Below are 16,538 nucleotides of genomic sequence, written 5' to 3'. Positions count from 1 at the left end.
AAGAGGGGACCGAGAAGGGATGTAAGAAGGGGATATAGAAGGGCGCAGAAGATTAAAGAATGTCAAGGGGAAAGGGAGACGGAGAGTAGTAAAGGACTAGAGGTTATTATGGTGGGAATATGATAACCAGGCGGGACGTGAGGAGCTATACACTGCACTGAGAAAGGAGGGGACGGATTTCCCCTGGTGTTTAACCTCTGCAGGTGGTGTCACCGTGTAGACAAACTGCTCTTTTTTAAATCTTGGCATTGTTATCATATGAGCTGGCAAAAATGAGAAGACGGGATCCGTTTTTATTCCGACATTGTGTAACGAACGTCCGGACACTTCCACAGCGGACGGAGGACATACGACCCGGCGTTGTATAACAAAGGAAAATGCCAGGACCTCACTGGGGGCCACCGCTAACCGAGCCAATCTCCGGCCTCCCTCGTTGCCTCATCACACACAGAAATTCTTTTGGTGTTCTTCGCATCACGTGATGGGTGGCCGCCTTCACGAATCTTGGGAGGGTCATGCACTGTTTTTGTCTTCCCTGATGTTCCCAGGGCGTTATCATCTTAGGCTCGCTCCCTCAAGAGGGTTAGCAGTCAGTCATGCACTGTTTCCCTCCCTTCTCTCGGGCTCTGACGAGATATTATGTCACTGTCGTCTATCTGAGCCTCACTTTGCTGCGAGCAAAGTTGCACATTTAGATCCAGAACCTCGTATGGAAGTCAAAGACAAGATACATTGCTAAAATGGGGTGAGACTACGAGCACCATTATCGCAAGGTGAGGTGTTTTGGAATTACACACACACACACACACACACACACACACACACACACACACACACACACACACACACACACACACACACACACACGCACACACACACACACACACACACACATATATATATATATATATATATATATATATATATATATATATATATATATATATATATATATATATATATATATATATATATATATATATATATCAAAAATGACCTTAAGAACGAATGAAAAGTGCCAGATTCGAAAAGGAATTCATAAATCCAATTAACAGTGTAAGAATTTTCCGTGGTAGCAGAACCTGGCCTCCTTAGGACTGCAGATCATAAGCAGCTTGTTTTTCTTATGTGCCGAATAGACTGCCTATACTCCGGCAGTTTACTGAAAGTGTTATAAGCAAAATACACTTCAAAACTGTAATTGTCAGTTCTATCCTCTCCTCTTCACTACAGCTAAGTTAGACCCAGAGATATACATCATCACCACCCGAGACCCTGTATCTTACAGTGGAACTGTAAATAACAGGACTGACGGACAGCAGTAGTACAGAGGATGATGACAGTAAGAGGGCGACCGTTGTGAAACATGGGGGTTGCTCACGACATGACAAGACCTTAACAAGACCAAATGATAAAGTGCGTGAAATGACCTAACCCTCAGCAAGCACAACAAGTCAGCCATTCTTCCCCTCAAAGAGAACGGTAGGCGGGATCCTGTGATCTTCAAGAGGGATGGAGGCCAAGTTAGCGACGACAATTCTCAGTGCATTTTCCTCCGCCTTCAGAGAACGTTCTTGTGTGCATACACGACCTTTTACGATGGGGGAAAAATTGCCAGGCTGTAAAACGTAGAAAGAACATTTACAGTCTGCATTGGCTGGGGGAGTCGGAAATCATTTAGACTTTATTCTCTCTGGAACGTAGGCGAAGGAGATGTAATATACACATCGAAAATCTGAAAGGCCCTGCGCTCAAGCTTGCGATCTAGAATTATTCTAGCGACCGACATGGAATATTGTGAAATAACAAAATTCAAATGCATCGGTGTCGAATGTAAATCTGAATTTTTGCCACATAAAGTGGCATATTTATCGTGCACCCTCGCCCGCAGGGTGGGCGAGGGTGAACAGGAGTGCACAAAGGGTCCGGAAACTGGGCCACAATAATTTTATCACATAACAAATAACATAGAATATGAACCATATATGCTAAGTAGAGTTAGGATACTTCTTAAGTGCATAGGGTAAAATACAGTCCTGGATAAGGAGCTTAATCATACATTCCCTGTAATGCATCGTGAATGTTATGTCTAATTCACTGATTTTGTACAACAGTCTGATATATGGTGTTCCAGGTGTAAGAGTAATTTCATTGCAGAATAACAGGAAATAGTATGATCATCTGAGGCCTGAAATGTTCAGCTCTCCACCAGTACTACGTATTAGAACCATAATGGACATAAGCAGTTGAGGAATTTAAGAACTGATAGAACCATGATGTACAAGTAAGTTGAGGATTTCAAGAATTGCCTTTATGAATATCTTGAACATAAACCAAATCAGGTGAGGGAGAAGTATTACTGGTATGCAAGCCTGTCGGCTGTGGTCTGAGAGAGTTTTATTGATCTGAGGAACGGCTATAGAGCGAGGACCCGGTCGAGGCTGTTGTATAGCAGGAGTGCTGGCAAATGACGGTAATGTGCAGTAATGGACGGCAAAAGACAGATGGTAAAAGACAGTTAGAGACTAGGGGGTGAAGGGGGATCCTTTAGAGACTCTAAAGTCAGTAAGGGACAGTGGAGAATGGAATGAGACAGAAAAAGTACACTGCGAAACATTTGGGATGTCTGAACACGCTTAGGTACAATGAGAAACCTTAATGAGAGACATCGAGGGTTCTGAACGACGGTAAGGGTTAGCAAGGGTCAGCAGGTGACGATGACGAACAGACAGAGACGGTTGAGAGGGCTGTAAAGGACAGTAAAGAAAGTAATGGACGATGAGGAGCAGCCAGAGATGTTGAGAGATAGAAAAAAAAAAAGATGTTTAGGGTTAGAAGGGTCGGTGACGGGCATCAAGAGACGGTAAAGGTCAGTATGTGACAGTGATAAACAGTAGGGGTCAATAAGGGGCGACAAAAGACGGGAAATGACAGCAAAGGGCTATATGAAGGCAGTCAGTGAACATTATTAATAAAGAAACGTGCTAACAAGGAAAGTTTAGCTGTGAACCTTGCGCATGAATTAACTCTGAGCAGGACGAGAACATAGTAATCGCGTTTCTGCACATGGGGCCCCATATAGTGTAAAACTCTGTCTCCGTTCGGTACAAATAGGTAATTACACAGACAAAGAAAATGGGTCTACATACTTCCCCTTGCGGAAGGGCAACAGAATTATGAGATGCCGCCACCCTCTAACGAACTACACACAAACACACACACACACACACACACACACACACACACACACACACACACAAGAAATCGTGCCCTACGAGTGTAGAGCTCCTTCCCCTTACAATAGAAATAGATAGCAACAAACAAAGTAATTCATTAAGATCCGCAGCACCAATTAGGATCATTATGATGATCCAGTTGCATAACAGCGAAGGGCGTAGAGCAATAACAATTTAGTTTAGGTCACCGTGATTTGCTGTTAGATTCAAATGATTGAAGATTCATTTTGGAATTTCCATTGTTATTACATCTCGATTAATTTGCAACTCTGTCATTGGCTTTGACAGCAAATGTTGTGCAGCGAGTTCCTGGCTAATAACTCTGTATTTTCAGTTAGATTGATTATTTACATCAGTATCATTATATATATATATATATATATATATATATATATATATATATATATATATATATATATATGGATGTCTGAAATTATGTATGTAAACAAGGTGTGTATATGTGCGAATACACATATACATATACTTGTGTGTGTGTGTGTGTGTGTGTGTGTGTGTGTGTGGAAATATAGATATAACTGTTTAAAAGAATTTTCACACAAACGGAAAGAAAAAACTAACATCACTAGGAATACATATGGCAATGTTCAGTGCATTTTACTTTTTGTGTTTTATTTGTATAGCAAACAAAGTTTAGGTACATTGTTACAGTTGGCGCACAGAAAACATACAATGTCACAGAGTAAAAAGAATTCAAATATATATTTCATATATCAAAGGGGTAAAAAAGCAGTTAATTAAATTAAGTGATGTACGCAATCACTGTGTGTAATAATAGTATCCAGGATGTAAATGCAAGTCTATTGATATTTTTTTCATATAAAGCTTAAATGTTAACTGGGATATAAAAAACACAAACACTAATCGTCTTCCTTTCATATTTACTAATGTTTACGAGACATATGCACTAGACCCGATAGCCAGGTAATACAGCAATCTACGCCCGAAGCTCACAGATCCAGCAACCTGTAACTGGTAACCAATAAATCCGACAAGCGTATAGTCATTACATCTAGCAATATACTCCCAATAGCCAATAAATTCATTTACCTTGACACTATTGAACAGATATCTAAACACCGCCAGCGAGACTCATGATATCCAGCGACAGCCAGAAGAGTTACCGTAAAATGTTTCATTTTCTTTTTCTTCTCAGATGCTGGTGAGGGCATGGCGAGGTCAGTCCAGCCTGCAGCTGATCCTGCTGGTCCTGGTGACCCTGCTGCTGCACGTCTCTCACGCCCGCGTCAGGAAACGTGGACGATCGTCAGGTAAAGGCATACATAAACGGAACGCAAGTACAGGCTGCATTTGGTCTTGACCAGGTAGCAGGTCGAACAAAAGACTAATCTATGTACATGTTCATAATTGCCCAGGACTCCCTTTGTTGAAAGGGTCCTAGTGTTTAGATGTACTGCTTTATTACCTTGCAGTCTCCACAAACAGATACTCAGGCAGCAATTTCATTAATTACGGTATCTCCCGGTGGACGTGGCCAGCTTCCTTAGCGCTGTGGGAGACCCATAAAGAATATATATATATATATATATATATATATATATATATATATATATATATATATATATATATATATATATATATATATATATATATATATATATATATATATATATATATATATATATATATATATATATATATATATATATATATATATATATATATATATATATATATATATATATATATATATATATATATATATATATATATATATATATATATATATATATATGTATGTATGATAGTATACATATGCTGGTGTCGCTTGGGAAGAGGGAAGCCCCAAACTTTTTCAGTAATAATGATGTGAATGATATTAATTAACCTTATTATTTCTGACCTGTGATTCCGACCACGGTACATATCAGTTCTCATTAGGTCTCATTAATAAAGTGCATCACAGTCAACAGCTGTTATCCATTTTGTACAGAAAGCGTCACAGGTTATATCTTTATTGTCCATTACAGGCGGAATTTAACAATGAATTTTGAACTAGTTTTTTAACTCATTGCTATTAACCTGAACTGTGATAGAGGTCTTAATTGTGTTTATATTGAGGAAATATTCTCCTGAGCACAACTGTGTCTTTTTGTATGTTGTATCATCTCTCTTCTCTTCCTAATGAAAGTTGAAATTTTTGAACATCTGGGTAAATTTATCATCTCTATCATTTTTCTTGTCACAGATGCACCTCTATTGATACTGACCCGAAAGAAAACTAAACCAATTTGGCACTATAATGTCTTTCTCTGGAACTGTTGTTTAGAATGCAAGACTTTATTTCTGATGTCTGCCTTCTTTGAAATGTACCTACGCACCTTTCCTGCCAAATACACCCTTTTATAACATTCCATGATGTTTTCTAACTATTGTATAGACAGAGGCTTTAGAGACCATGTTATTACGACTTGTTCACACTGACTACTCACTTTCCAGCCGACAGACCAAGCAAAATCTGAAAGGATTTTATGAGACATAACCCCTGACAACTGTAGTGGCTAACACAATCAAATATTTACCAAACTTTATACAACTTCAGGAAATAAGACTAAAGGGATTACTGCCTAATGTCAACAGACAGCTTTATGCCATTACCTGCGTCGCTGTATGTCCATGGAAAACAAAGACAGCAGAAGATATGATGGTGTATGACAAGGATTTCTGCTAGAGCAGAGTAATAGCAGTATACATTCCTGACGCATGGAGATGAAAACAGGAGAGTATTATAGAGGGCTCCTTACCTTACTTTTTCATATACCTTTTGGTGGTGTCTTAGGTTTTCTATCCTCACAGCTGAGGCCTGAGTCCTTACCTTTTCTTACGTACGCCTTACAATGGTTTCCGAGGACTTCTACCACAACAGTTTAGTGTCAGATCAAGCTGCCATCTTGCCCCTCTTCTCAGACTGTTGGATGCTGTGGGCCTTAGTTCCACGAAACCTTATACACCACCATTAACCATATGCACCATCATTATCGAAAAAATTAATTCAAAAACATGGTAAAGAAGTAATCAAGAATCATGTTTCTCGTGATAATGTCTCTTTCCATAGGAGAGAGAACATGCCTTTTTTCTTTATTCTTTGACATGACCTTTAAGGGTCGAGGCAAGGACCGGCTGTGTTGAGGGCGTAGTAAAGGTAATGGTGTAGTGAAGATGCGTTTGTCAAGTGTGAAGTGAAGATGAGTCTGTCGAGGGTGAAGTGAAGATGAGTTTGTCAAGGGTGAAGTAAATTTATCTATACCAGCGTAACGAAGATGAGTTTAGTGTCTTTGCTGTCAACATGATGGTTAAAGATGAGATAATTGTGCGGTTGGAGACATACTGCTTCCACTCGTACAGGACTGGCGCTTCCAGTTTAGGAACCATTTAAGCCCTTGATTTCTTTCTTGTGTTGACAGGGGGACTGGTGCTGGAGGAGAAGGACCCAGTGTGGGACATCCGCCACGTCTTGCCGGAGCTGAATCTGGAGAACAACACCGTCACGGATGTCAAAGTCAATGTGGGCGATGTGGCCTACCTGCCCTGCCGCTTTCCCCAGCTCTCCACGCTACACCAGGTGAGAGAGAGAGAGAGAGAGAGAGAGAGAGAGAGAGAGAGAGAGAGAGAGAGAGAGAGAGAGAGAGAGAGAGAGAGAGAGAGAGAGAGAGGGAGAGAGAGAGAGAGAGAGAGAGAGAGAGAGAGAGAGGGGGGGGGGAAGGGGGGAATACTTACGAGTTCTTACTATTAATTATTTACACAGGCAGGCAGACACAGACCGAAAGACAGACAGACGTAATGGTAAAAAGAATAAAGAGGAGAGAGTCAGACAAAAAGACAGAAGATGGAAAGGAAGAAGGATAGAGAGACAGGTACCCTGCAGCAAAATACAGAGCATCACCGTAGGAAATGTAGAATGATAGATAGAGATAAAGAAAAAATAATCATACAGGAAAACTAGGTGGAGAGAAATATTTTGTAAACATAAAAAAGACCAAACTCTAAAAAGAAATAGATAGCCGATGTTCTAAAAGACAAAGAAAAGAGGAAAAACAGTGTTAAGGACTAATAGGTAGATAAGTGGATAGATAGACAGATAGATAAGGGACGGCGTCCTAGTCCGGAACGGTGGTCTATAGGGGCCTTCTTCATGCAAAGTTCTTTTTGCACAATGCAGTCACTCCTCTGTAAAGCTAGTTCGCCTCACACTCTCGTTCAGTATGTCATTCTATCACCCTTATTGTTCATTCCACCGCTAAGCCGCCTCGCATCAAACCTGCTGAGTATCCACCTCATACTCCACGCCTCTCTCTCCATCATCCCATTACTCGCACCTCCGTCCCACACATCAGGGTTGGCTGATCTATATGCCTTCTACCACCCTTCGCCACACCTGCAGACTCACATCTTTATCCCCTCGTAAAGTTCCCCAGGCTGCCAGCACCTTGCGTACCTGTCATCACCTCCCCTCGGATATTTCAGCGTCCATTCGCTAGAATTATTCCCTTGATAATGAACTTCCGAAGCACCTCTGGACTTCTCAGCAACCAACGGAATTACACACTCTGCTTGCCTTCCCTGAGACACCGCCGCCTTACTTTGTTAGCTATTGCATCCAGTTCTCTCTCTCTTCTGGGTAACTCCTTCCGCAATAATCAACAGTCCTGGACTTCCAATTGATGTAAGCGCTTCAGAGGGAAGATGCGATGGTGATCATGCAGTCCCGGAGCACAATGCAGCGCAATCTGTCTTCATTCGTTTAACAGGAAGAAGTATAGCGGAAGACGTACACAAGAGAAAGAGGAACATAACGGAACAATATAAGAAAAAAGTTAGAGTGAAAGAGAGTTTGAATCCTGAGTTACTTTGATATTATTTTGAGAATGAAATGTACAGATTGTGATCGTTAATGCTGAGGTCAGGTCCAGCGCTTTTATAGGAGTGGCTGTGGCACTATTTCAGATACATGGTGCGCTGGAATGAACCAACATGGTCATATGTTAGATGTGATACACTGGAATGAAACGACCGCCATCTTCCGCTCACCTCCTGCACTTCGAGTCTAAGTATCATACATTGGAACTCTTGCCTACAGTGTGCATTTATGTACGTGATAGAAACCTCTTTTTGACTCTTCTGTATAACACACAAGTGCGTTTTTAAGTGGTTTCTGGTATAGTTTCACACTAATGGCTTGTAGAAAGAGCAGAATGCAATTTCGAGGATAATTTGTCTTTTTAATGAGAAGGTGAAACCTAACAGAGAATGAGGGAGGAAACAAGAGACAGAGAAAATATAAAAGAGAAAGAGGGAGGGAAGGAGGTAGGGATGGAGGGAGGGTGACATAGGTGTCAAAGTAACGAGCGAGACAGAAAATGAGTTACATAAACACACGGACCACATAGACCCAAGAGTCCGCGCAAGGCAGTCAAGAGAGACAGACAGACAAAGAGAAAAACACAATACAGAAACGAAAACAGACAGACACAATTACTCACAAAACGTCGCCTAGTCTTTATATAGACTCGAGCCCTCGACAGGAACTCAAAGATGAGTTCCGGAGCTCTGAATGAGCACGGCCGCCGCACCACACTTGCTGTAAGGCCACGGTGGCTCTTACTCCATACAGGAATGTATCGCGCACTTTTACCGAGTTTAGAATGAATGCTTTTGCCAAGGGGGAGGGCGCATCAGGTAGCCAACAATAACATGTTAAATTGTGTTCCGGAAGGTAATTTGTACTTGTCTTCCTGTGGACGGCAGAATATTATGTTAACCCAGCTTGCCTCTCTGTTGAAACCTGACGTGAAATAAATTCGTTTCAAATAGCTACTGCATTCAGAGCCTCCTTGAATATCTGTCATAAAATTTTTCAGCGGGATGCGAGGGTAATGAAACCAGAAACATCAATTCCTATTTCCGTAAACTGGTTTCTACCATTCATCATGATACAAGTAAGCGGGTTTCTACGATACATCATGATACACGTAAGCTGGTTTCTACGATATATCATGATACACGTAAGCTGGTTTCTACGATATATCATGATACAAATAAGCTGGTTTCTACGATATATCATGATACATGTAAACTGGTTTCTAACATTTGACAATACAGTTATGGTTCCCTTTCGACTTCATAATAGAGATTGATTGGTTTTTGCTAGACTTCGATAGTGAAAGTAAACCAGTTTCTACCAGACTTCCATAATATCAGTAAATCAGTTTCTACCAGACTTCCATAATACCAGTAAACCAGTTTCTACCAGACATCATAATACAGAACTGGTTCTACCCAAAATTCGATAAAGACAGTCCTCTGGCAATCTAAACTTTTTCTCTTTCTTTCAGCAAAAGTTGAAAATATAACTTCACACCCGAACCGGGGAATATATATATATAAAAGAAACTCGTTAAAGAAAGGTGACAGATATTGCGGGAAAACTGAGTGGTAAACATTCAACTAAACTGAAAGTAAGGAACGATCTTCATCTCGAAAAGGTCTTTAGTGTTTGTTTTCATTCTTTACCCATGTCTTATGAGTTTCAGTATAGAGGTTGTGTTCACAAACAGCGGGGAAAATATGATTCCACTCCCTGACCATGCAGACGACACTAATATCAGCGATAGATATCTATAGACGACATATTTTAGACGTAAGCGACAAAAAAAGGAGTATTATTTGAACGATTTTACAGCACACACAAACACACGCATACACACACACACACACACACGCTCACACACACACACACACACACACACACAGACACACACACACACACACACACACACACAGAGAGAGAGAGAGAGAGAGAGAGAGAGAGAGAGAGAGAGAGAGAGAGAGAGAGAGAGAGAGAGAGAGAGAGAGTGTGTGTAAAAACATAGTCCATACACGGGGCGGTAACACGTGCAAAATTCTGTCCCCCGCACCACCCAGTGCATAGTAATCACTTACACACTACTGATTCCCACTGTTCATACCATCCGAAATAGAACATGATGTATATATCATACACCCAAATGTCAAGCGCAGTACACACTACAGGTAGAGTGGTGGCAAACTTTTAATCATTGTTTTCATCTCTCCTTCTCTCATGCATGTCTTTCCCAAGCATCTCTCTAACTCGTATGATTAGTCTCATCCCTTGCCAGTACATCAATATACTAGACAGAGTATGAAGGCTTATGGTGAAAAAGTGAATCCCACGGTTCGATAAGAAATCATACCAGCCTCGCAGCAAAACATGTTTTGTTCCCTACTTGCCGCTGCCCATCGTTCACACACGTAAGTAAAAAAAAAAAAGTGAAATATATCTTTACCTGTCGAGCTTGTTGGAACGTATTATTTCTGTAGGTAGGTGAGTTTCAGTGTCATTTCTTTCGCTAATGTAAGGCTGGGCACTCAGTAATTTGTCAACAGGGAATTGCTTGGTTTGTGTTAAATTTATATTCAACACTAGCAGGAGAGTTGGGAGAGAGAGATTAGATTACTTATTTTACTTACTTACATGCTTATTTACTTACAAACCACTTACGACGAGAATTTCTAAATGTCAGGGCTGGTGGGGAGTGATCACCACAAAAAATTTAGGGTTGATAAAAACTGGTTGTATAAGTTAGGTGTTGTCAGGCGTTATGTGTCAAATTGAGAGATTTATCTTTGTGGGCCGCCAGCAACCCGAGAGACAAAAGGGGAGAGATAGAAGGGGAGAGATAGAGGGAGAGAGAATAGGATAGATAAGGCAGAGTTAGAGGGGGAAAGAGAGGCAACTAGTAATATAAAGACTAGAAAGTAATTGCCCCGACCCCCTCCTGCCGTCCATCATCTGTGCGCTCCGTTTATCTCCCGTCCATTCTCTGATGCTCTGTCTACCTACCGTCCATCCACTCATACCCAGCCCACCTCCGTCCTGCTGTCCATCATCTGATACCCGTCTGCCTTCCTCCTTCTACAGGTGTCGTGGATCCGACGGTGGGACTGGCATATCCTCACCACCGGCATCTACACCTACACCAGCGATATGCGATTCAATGTCCTCCACACGGAGGGGTCCGACGACTGGACGCTGCAGCTTAAGTACGTCCACACCCGCGACAACGGCACCTACGAGTGTCAGGTGAGTCTCCTGAGGAGGATGTCGACTGAGCAAGACATAAACTATCAAATCTCCACACTTTACACTAAGTACAGTATGAGAAAACTTCATAGTTTCCCATTTATCTTGGAATTTGATCTTTTTAAATATCTCGGCCATTGCTCTTGTGATGTGTTGGTTTGTGTCCTAGATTTTAAGGTCTGCACTTGTGGCACGCCTCTGGCTGTTGCTTCCCATACTTTCCGTGTGGAGACCAGCCAAACGAGGAATGACCGTTATGATGCCTCCTTTCTTCGAACAGGAGAGCTGTTCACTTCTTTCCCTCGTCTTTTCCTCTCCCTACAACCTTTCCATCTTTAGAAATAAGATCTATAAGTACATAAAGAGCAATAATCATTTTCGTCCCTTTCTCACGTACCCTATTTTTTCTTCTTCTTTTTCGTCCTCGATGGCCATGATTAAGACATGTTTGTTAGGACGTATTGGTTGCAGAGCATAATATGCGAGGTTGCTGAAAGTCCTAGAACATGGTGTTAAAATCATCTATTTATACTACTGAGGTATTCATGGGAAGCCTTAATACAACTTTGCAGATAACGACCTCTGTCCATCCTCTCTAAACACAATCGTGATCATGATGCATATAGCTTTCCTCTCCCTCCTCTCCGTATACAGTGCCGGAACTCAACCCCTGCGGTCTCATTCTCAACATGTTCACTACTACACAGAGTCTGCTGAACCTCATTGTTACAATACAGACGCTCGCTCCTTAAAGGGGATGCTGAGGTCCAAACCTTTAATTCGTGTTACTTGTTTGTCGTCAGATGTATACTGGGACGGGTGTCCTGTCCCAGTTCGTGAATCTTCACGTGAATACGCCACGTGCTGCCATACTTGGCCCCCAGGAACTGCACGTGCAAGAGGGTGACACCATCACTCTCATCTGTGTCATCCAGCAGGTACGTGACACCATCATTCTCATCTGTGTCATCCAGCAAGTAGGTTATGAGACACACTTGTGTCATCCATCAGTGAGGCAACACCATACCTTGTGCTATCCAAATGGTGGTGTGTGAGAGAGAGAGAGAGAGAGAGAGAGAGAGAGAGAGAGAGAGAGAGAGAGAGAGAGAGAGAGAGAGAGAGAGAGAGAGAGAGAGAGAGAGAGAGAGAGAGAGAGAGGCAGATAGACAGACAGACAGAGATTGAAATTGTACATAGATACATTGTCAGTTAATTCAACATAATTAAAACCTTTAACCTTTGTGCTGTATAGGAGGGGAATGCTAATATTACGCCTCAGCAATAAAAATCTCATCAAAGCACTGAATTCCTGGGAAAATCACTACAGGCAACATTTACTTTTATAGCCCCAAACATCAAGCAAGCTGTAATTATATTATATAATTGTACAGAGTCTCTTTTACCGGAGATATACTCTGTACTATATTCCTAATTTACACTTGTGATGAACTGCAAGCTGGAGCTCATTCCTCCTCAGTAACTATACTATGGCTTTATAACCTTGGATAAATAGTATCAGGGAGAGTCCATTCAAGTTTCTCCCTTTACCAGGCGTGCTTGATCAACACACACCCATCCTCTTGATGTTAGTCAATGTGTTCCGTCTCCACCTCTGTAACCCCAAGCATACCTTATATTCCCACATTAAGTCACTCGATTACCTTTGCTTAAACAGATAGCATCTTTCTCACACGAGTGATTCACTTCCGTAGGAAAAAAAAACTATGTAATCTCTCTAAGGCCCAGTCACTTCCCACCCCCAGAGCAAGCCACTGTAACCTTTTCTCTAACACTCAGTCACCTCCCGACCCCAGAGCAAGCCGCCCTTCGTCTTCTGGTACCACGGGGAGAAGATGGTGAACTACGACGGCAGCCGCCACCGCCTCAACGTGATCACCAAAGTAGAAGGCACCAGGACGCACTCACGGCTCACCATCACTGACGCAAGGTGAGGCCGTTCTTCCTAATGCGATTTATGAGAAAGAAAACGAAGAAGAAATTCATCTAAGATGATGAATGATGTTTATATAATGGAGTCCTGAGTTTGTGAAAGCCTCTTATCGAGTGCTGATGGGTAAAGAAAATGAAAAATGGGACTTTGGTTACATTATCATCGTAGACGTTTGATAACCAACTTTAATATATGAGTCATTTTTAAAAGATAATCCTCAAGAGATGCATAATTCTCTCCTCAGCTGACTAAAAGGTGCTCTTCAACCCAGAAGCCTTAGAATCCTAGTATCAAAGGATTCAAACATATTTCGATAGATGTAAAACTCTAAAACACCGAGATATATATCGAAAACTGAAAGAAATCAATCAGAACACCACACACACACACACACACACACACACACACACACACACACACACACACACACACACACACACACACACACACACATTATCCTTTCGTTTTTGTTTTTTGTTCGTCTTGTTTTTGTTTTTCCTTGATCTTAATAATCTTTCGAACAGTGATGACAATATCTCCGTGACCTCGCCTGGGAAGATAATATAACACTAAACAGAAAGTGTGTATCCCAAAGCTGTATATTGACCTTATTCTCATAAAATCTTTCATTAGAAGATCTGGACTAATCCTCAACACATCTTTGAGACCAGTCCTTCTAAGAATAGAATCCTGACGTTTTGATATGTATGCAACATGAAAAATCTTGAAGATTATTTAACCGAAATAAGTCGATTCTTTAGAGAAGAATTTACTACAAAAAATATGTATAAAAGACTTTGAGATACTTGAGAAAGCTGTGTCAGCTGCAGCTTCTTTTGTTTTCTCTTTGCGTTTTATGGAGAAAGATCGCAGCAAAGCATTTTCTCTTTATTTCCTTTTTACGGCAAGAGACTTTAACATATTCTCGTTTTTACTGCATAAGAGAGACATATTATTCCCATTCTTTCTTCTACAGGATATATCCATAACCCTCTTCCCAATTTCTCTCTGACAGACACACAGACTCCGGCAACTACTCCTGCATCCCACCCAATGTGGAGCCGGCCTTCGTGCTCGTCTTTGTCACCGAAAGTAAGTTACCAACAGCACAGTGGAGGCTGAAGGGAGAGAGAGAGAGAGAGAGAGAGAGAGAGAGAGAGAGAGAGAGAGAGAGAGAGAGAGAGAGAGAGAGAGAGAGAGAGAGAGAGAGAGAGAGAGGCATAACAGGAGTGCTTAGCTCCAACGCAGGAGCTAGAGGGATACGACAAGGCTTCACCAACTATCCCTTTTAATGGTGTATATCCAGAATTCCATTTTCTTTTCCACGTATGATACCCTTGACCTTCTCTTACTCACCTTTTTACGTACCACTTCTCCTTCAGGAGGTGACACGGTAGCGGCGGTGCAGCGGAGAGGTCACAGCTCGGCAGCGTCAGGTAGTTCCTCCGCCGTCAGGATGGTGGCTACTCTCTGCCTCTGCTTCGTCGTCCTCTCTGCCTACATCTTCCTCGTCAGATGACTGACTGGTCATACAACATTGTATTAATTACACTTTAAGAGAAAAAAATATAGTGTTAGAAAGTTAGTGACATGATTATTATTCACTGACTTTTTTTCACTTTTATATAAACTGTATAGTTGAAGAGAAACAGTGGTTTAATACCGGGTTAAGAAAGTACTAAATCTTGAACCGGGAACAGATGAGGAACAGAAAGGGTACTGGTTATGTATGTAACGGTTGTACTACAGAACAGATCAGGTGATAAAAGGGTGAAGCACACACACACACACACACACACACACACACACACACACACACACACACACACACACACACACACACACACACATACACACACACACACACACACACACACACAGAACCTGCCACGTAGCCTCCACTGTTCATTAGTATAATTACCTCTTATGTCAAAGGCACAGATTGTTTTCTGCCACTATGAGAAGGTATGGAAGAGGACTAGGTTACTTTCAGTAAGATGAAAAATGCACCAATCGCCTCCTTCCCTACGTCTTTCCTACGTTAACGAGACCAAACGCCTCCCTCCCTACGTCTTTCCACCATCAACACTACCAATCGCCTCCTTCCCTACGTCTTTCCTACGTTAACGAGACCACACGCCTCCCTCCTTACGTCTTTCCACCATCAACACTACCAATCGCCTCCTTCCCTACGTCTTTCCTATGTACCACCACATGTATTTGATTTTCTATCTTCTGTAGAGCTTCAAATAAATAAGAATAGGCAAGGGTAAACTTCGATTGGCTGCAATACATTTTCCCTGTACTTTCACCCTAACGACAAACTGTCAGATGCCTAGTAAGTCGTACCTGTTATTCTATTCTCTCAGATAAGCCATGACGAGAGAAAAAGAAAAAGAGAGAGCTTGGTGTTTGATTCCCTTTCAAATGCAATTGGTCAGAGAAGAGATTAAACTACAAGTCAAAAGTCGCCTGTATCGGATCCGTTTATTCCAATGAATATATCGAGATACAAACCACAGGATATGTCAACGGCTCTTGTTCTAATAACTGCAGTACAAGCAAAATCGAAAAAAGAAAATTTGATTTTATTTTGGTTTTCTTTTGTAGAGCTAAAGGTTACATTGCATCAACAATTGGCTCAAAGCTTCAACCCCCTCCCTTGTGGTGTTTACATTTCCATCCGGTAAAGGTACAAAAAGGTTTGGGGTCTAATTTTGGCAAAAACGAATAAATATGAAAAATCATTTTTCCTACTTTTACAATGAATACTAAAACGTTTGTAACTATGCTTCGCAGCACGTGATATGGTACGACAGAAATTATTCAAATTCTGATAATTTCTGCTTGCATCTGTCTATATATATATATATATATATATATATATATATATATATATATATATATATATATATATATATATATATATATATATATAACACACAAACACACACACACACACACACACCTACACACACACACCTCGTTACTGAAAGAGCTGCAGAGATATTTCCTTTTCTCAACTAGTCTTCAAAATGAGTTGTATATTTTCTAATATATTTGCAAGATCCATTTCTTGTGCTCAGAATGATTAATGGCGTGCGACAAAGTTGAAGTGAATCGTAAGATAAAACACCCAGGTCCTCTCCTAATGACCAGCGCTGGGAAGTGAACGACTGTTGTGTACTTTCCAGGGATCATATGTGTGTGT

General features: G+C 41.2%; 1 protein-coding gene across 1 annotated transcript in view; it reads left to right on the top strand.

The window, feature by feature from the left end:
• LOC139759572 (opioid-binding protein/cell adhesion molecule-like) overlaps positions 1-15,210 on the top strand; it is a 70,286-nt gene extending 55,076 nt beyond the window's left edge. Inside the window, exons 3-9 of the mRNA XM_071681850.1 lie at positions 4,411-4,525; positions 6,680-6,837; positions 11,215-11,376; positions 12,180-12,314; positions 13,191-13,324; positions 14,343-14,419; positions 14,710-15,210. Coding sequence (XP_071537951.1) covers positions 4,411-4,525; positions 6,680-6,837; positions 11,215-11,376; positions 12,180-12,314; positions 13,191-13,324; positions 14,343-14,419; positions 14,710-14,846 — 918 coding nt within the window. The 3' untranslated portion in view covers positions 14,847-15,210. The remainder of the gene's footprint in view (positions 1-4,410; positions 4,526-6,679; positions 6,838-11,214; positions 11,377-12,179; positions 12,315-13,190; positions 13,325-14,342; positions 14,420-14,709) is intronic.
• Positions 15,211-16,538: the final 1,328 nt, after the last annotated feature.

This window comes from Panulirus ornatus, chromosome 33 (assembly GCF_036320965.1).
Source record: "Panulirus ornatus isolate Po-2019 chromosome 33, ASM3632096v1, whole genome shotgun sequence".
Classification (NCBI taxonomy): domain Eukaryota; kingdom Metazoa; phylum Arthropoda; class Malacostraca; order Decapoda; family Palinuridae; genus Panulirus; species Panulirus ornatus.
Note: the sequence above shows the minus strand (reverse complement) of the source record. Positions and strands in the feature narration are given on the sequence as shown.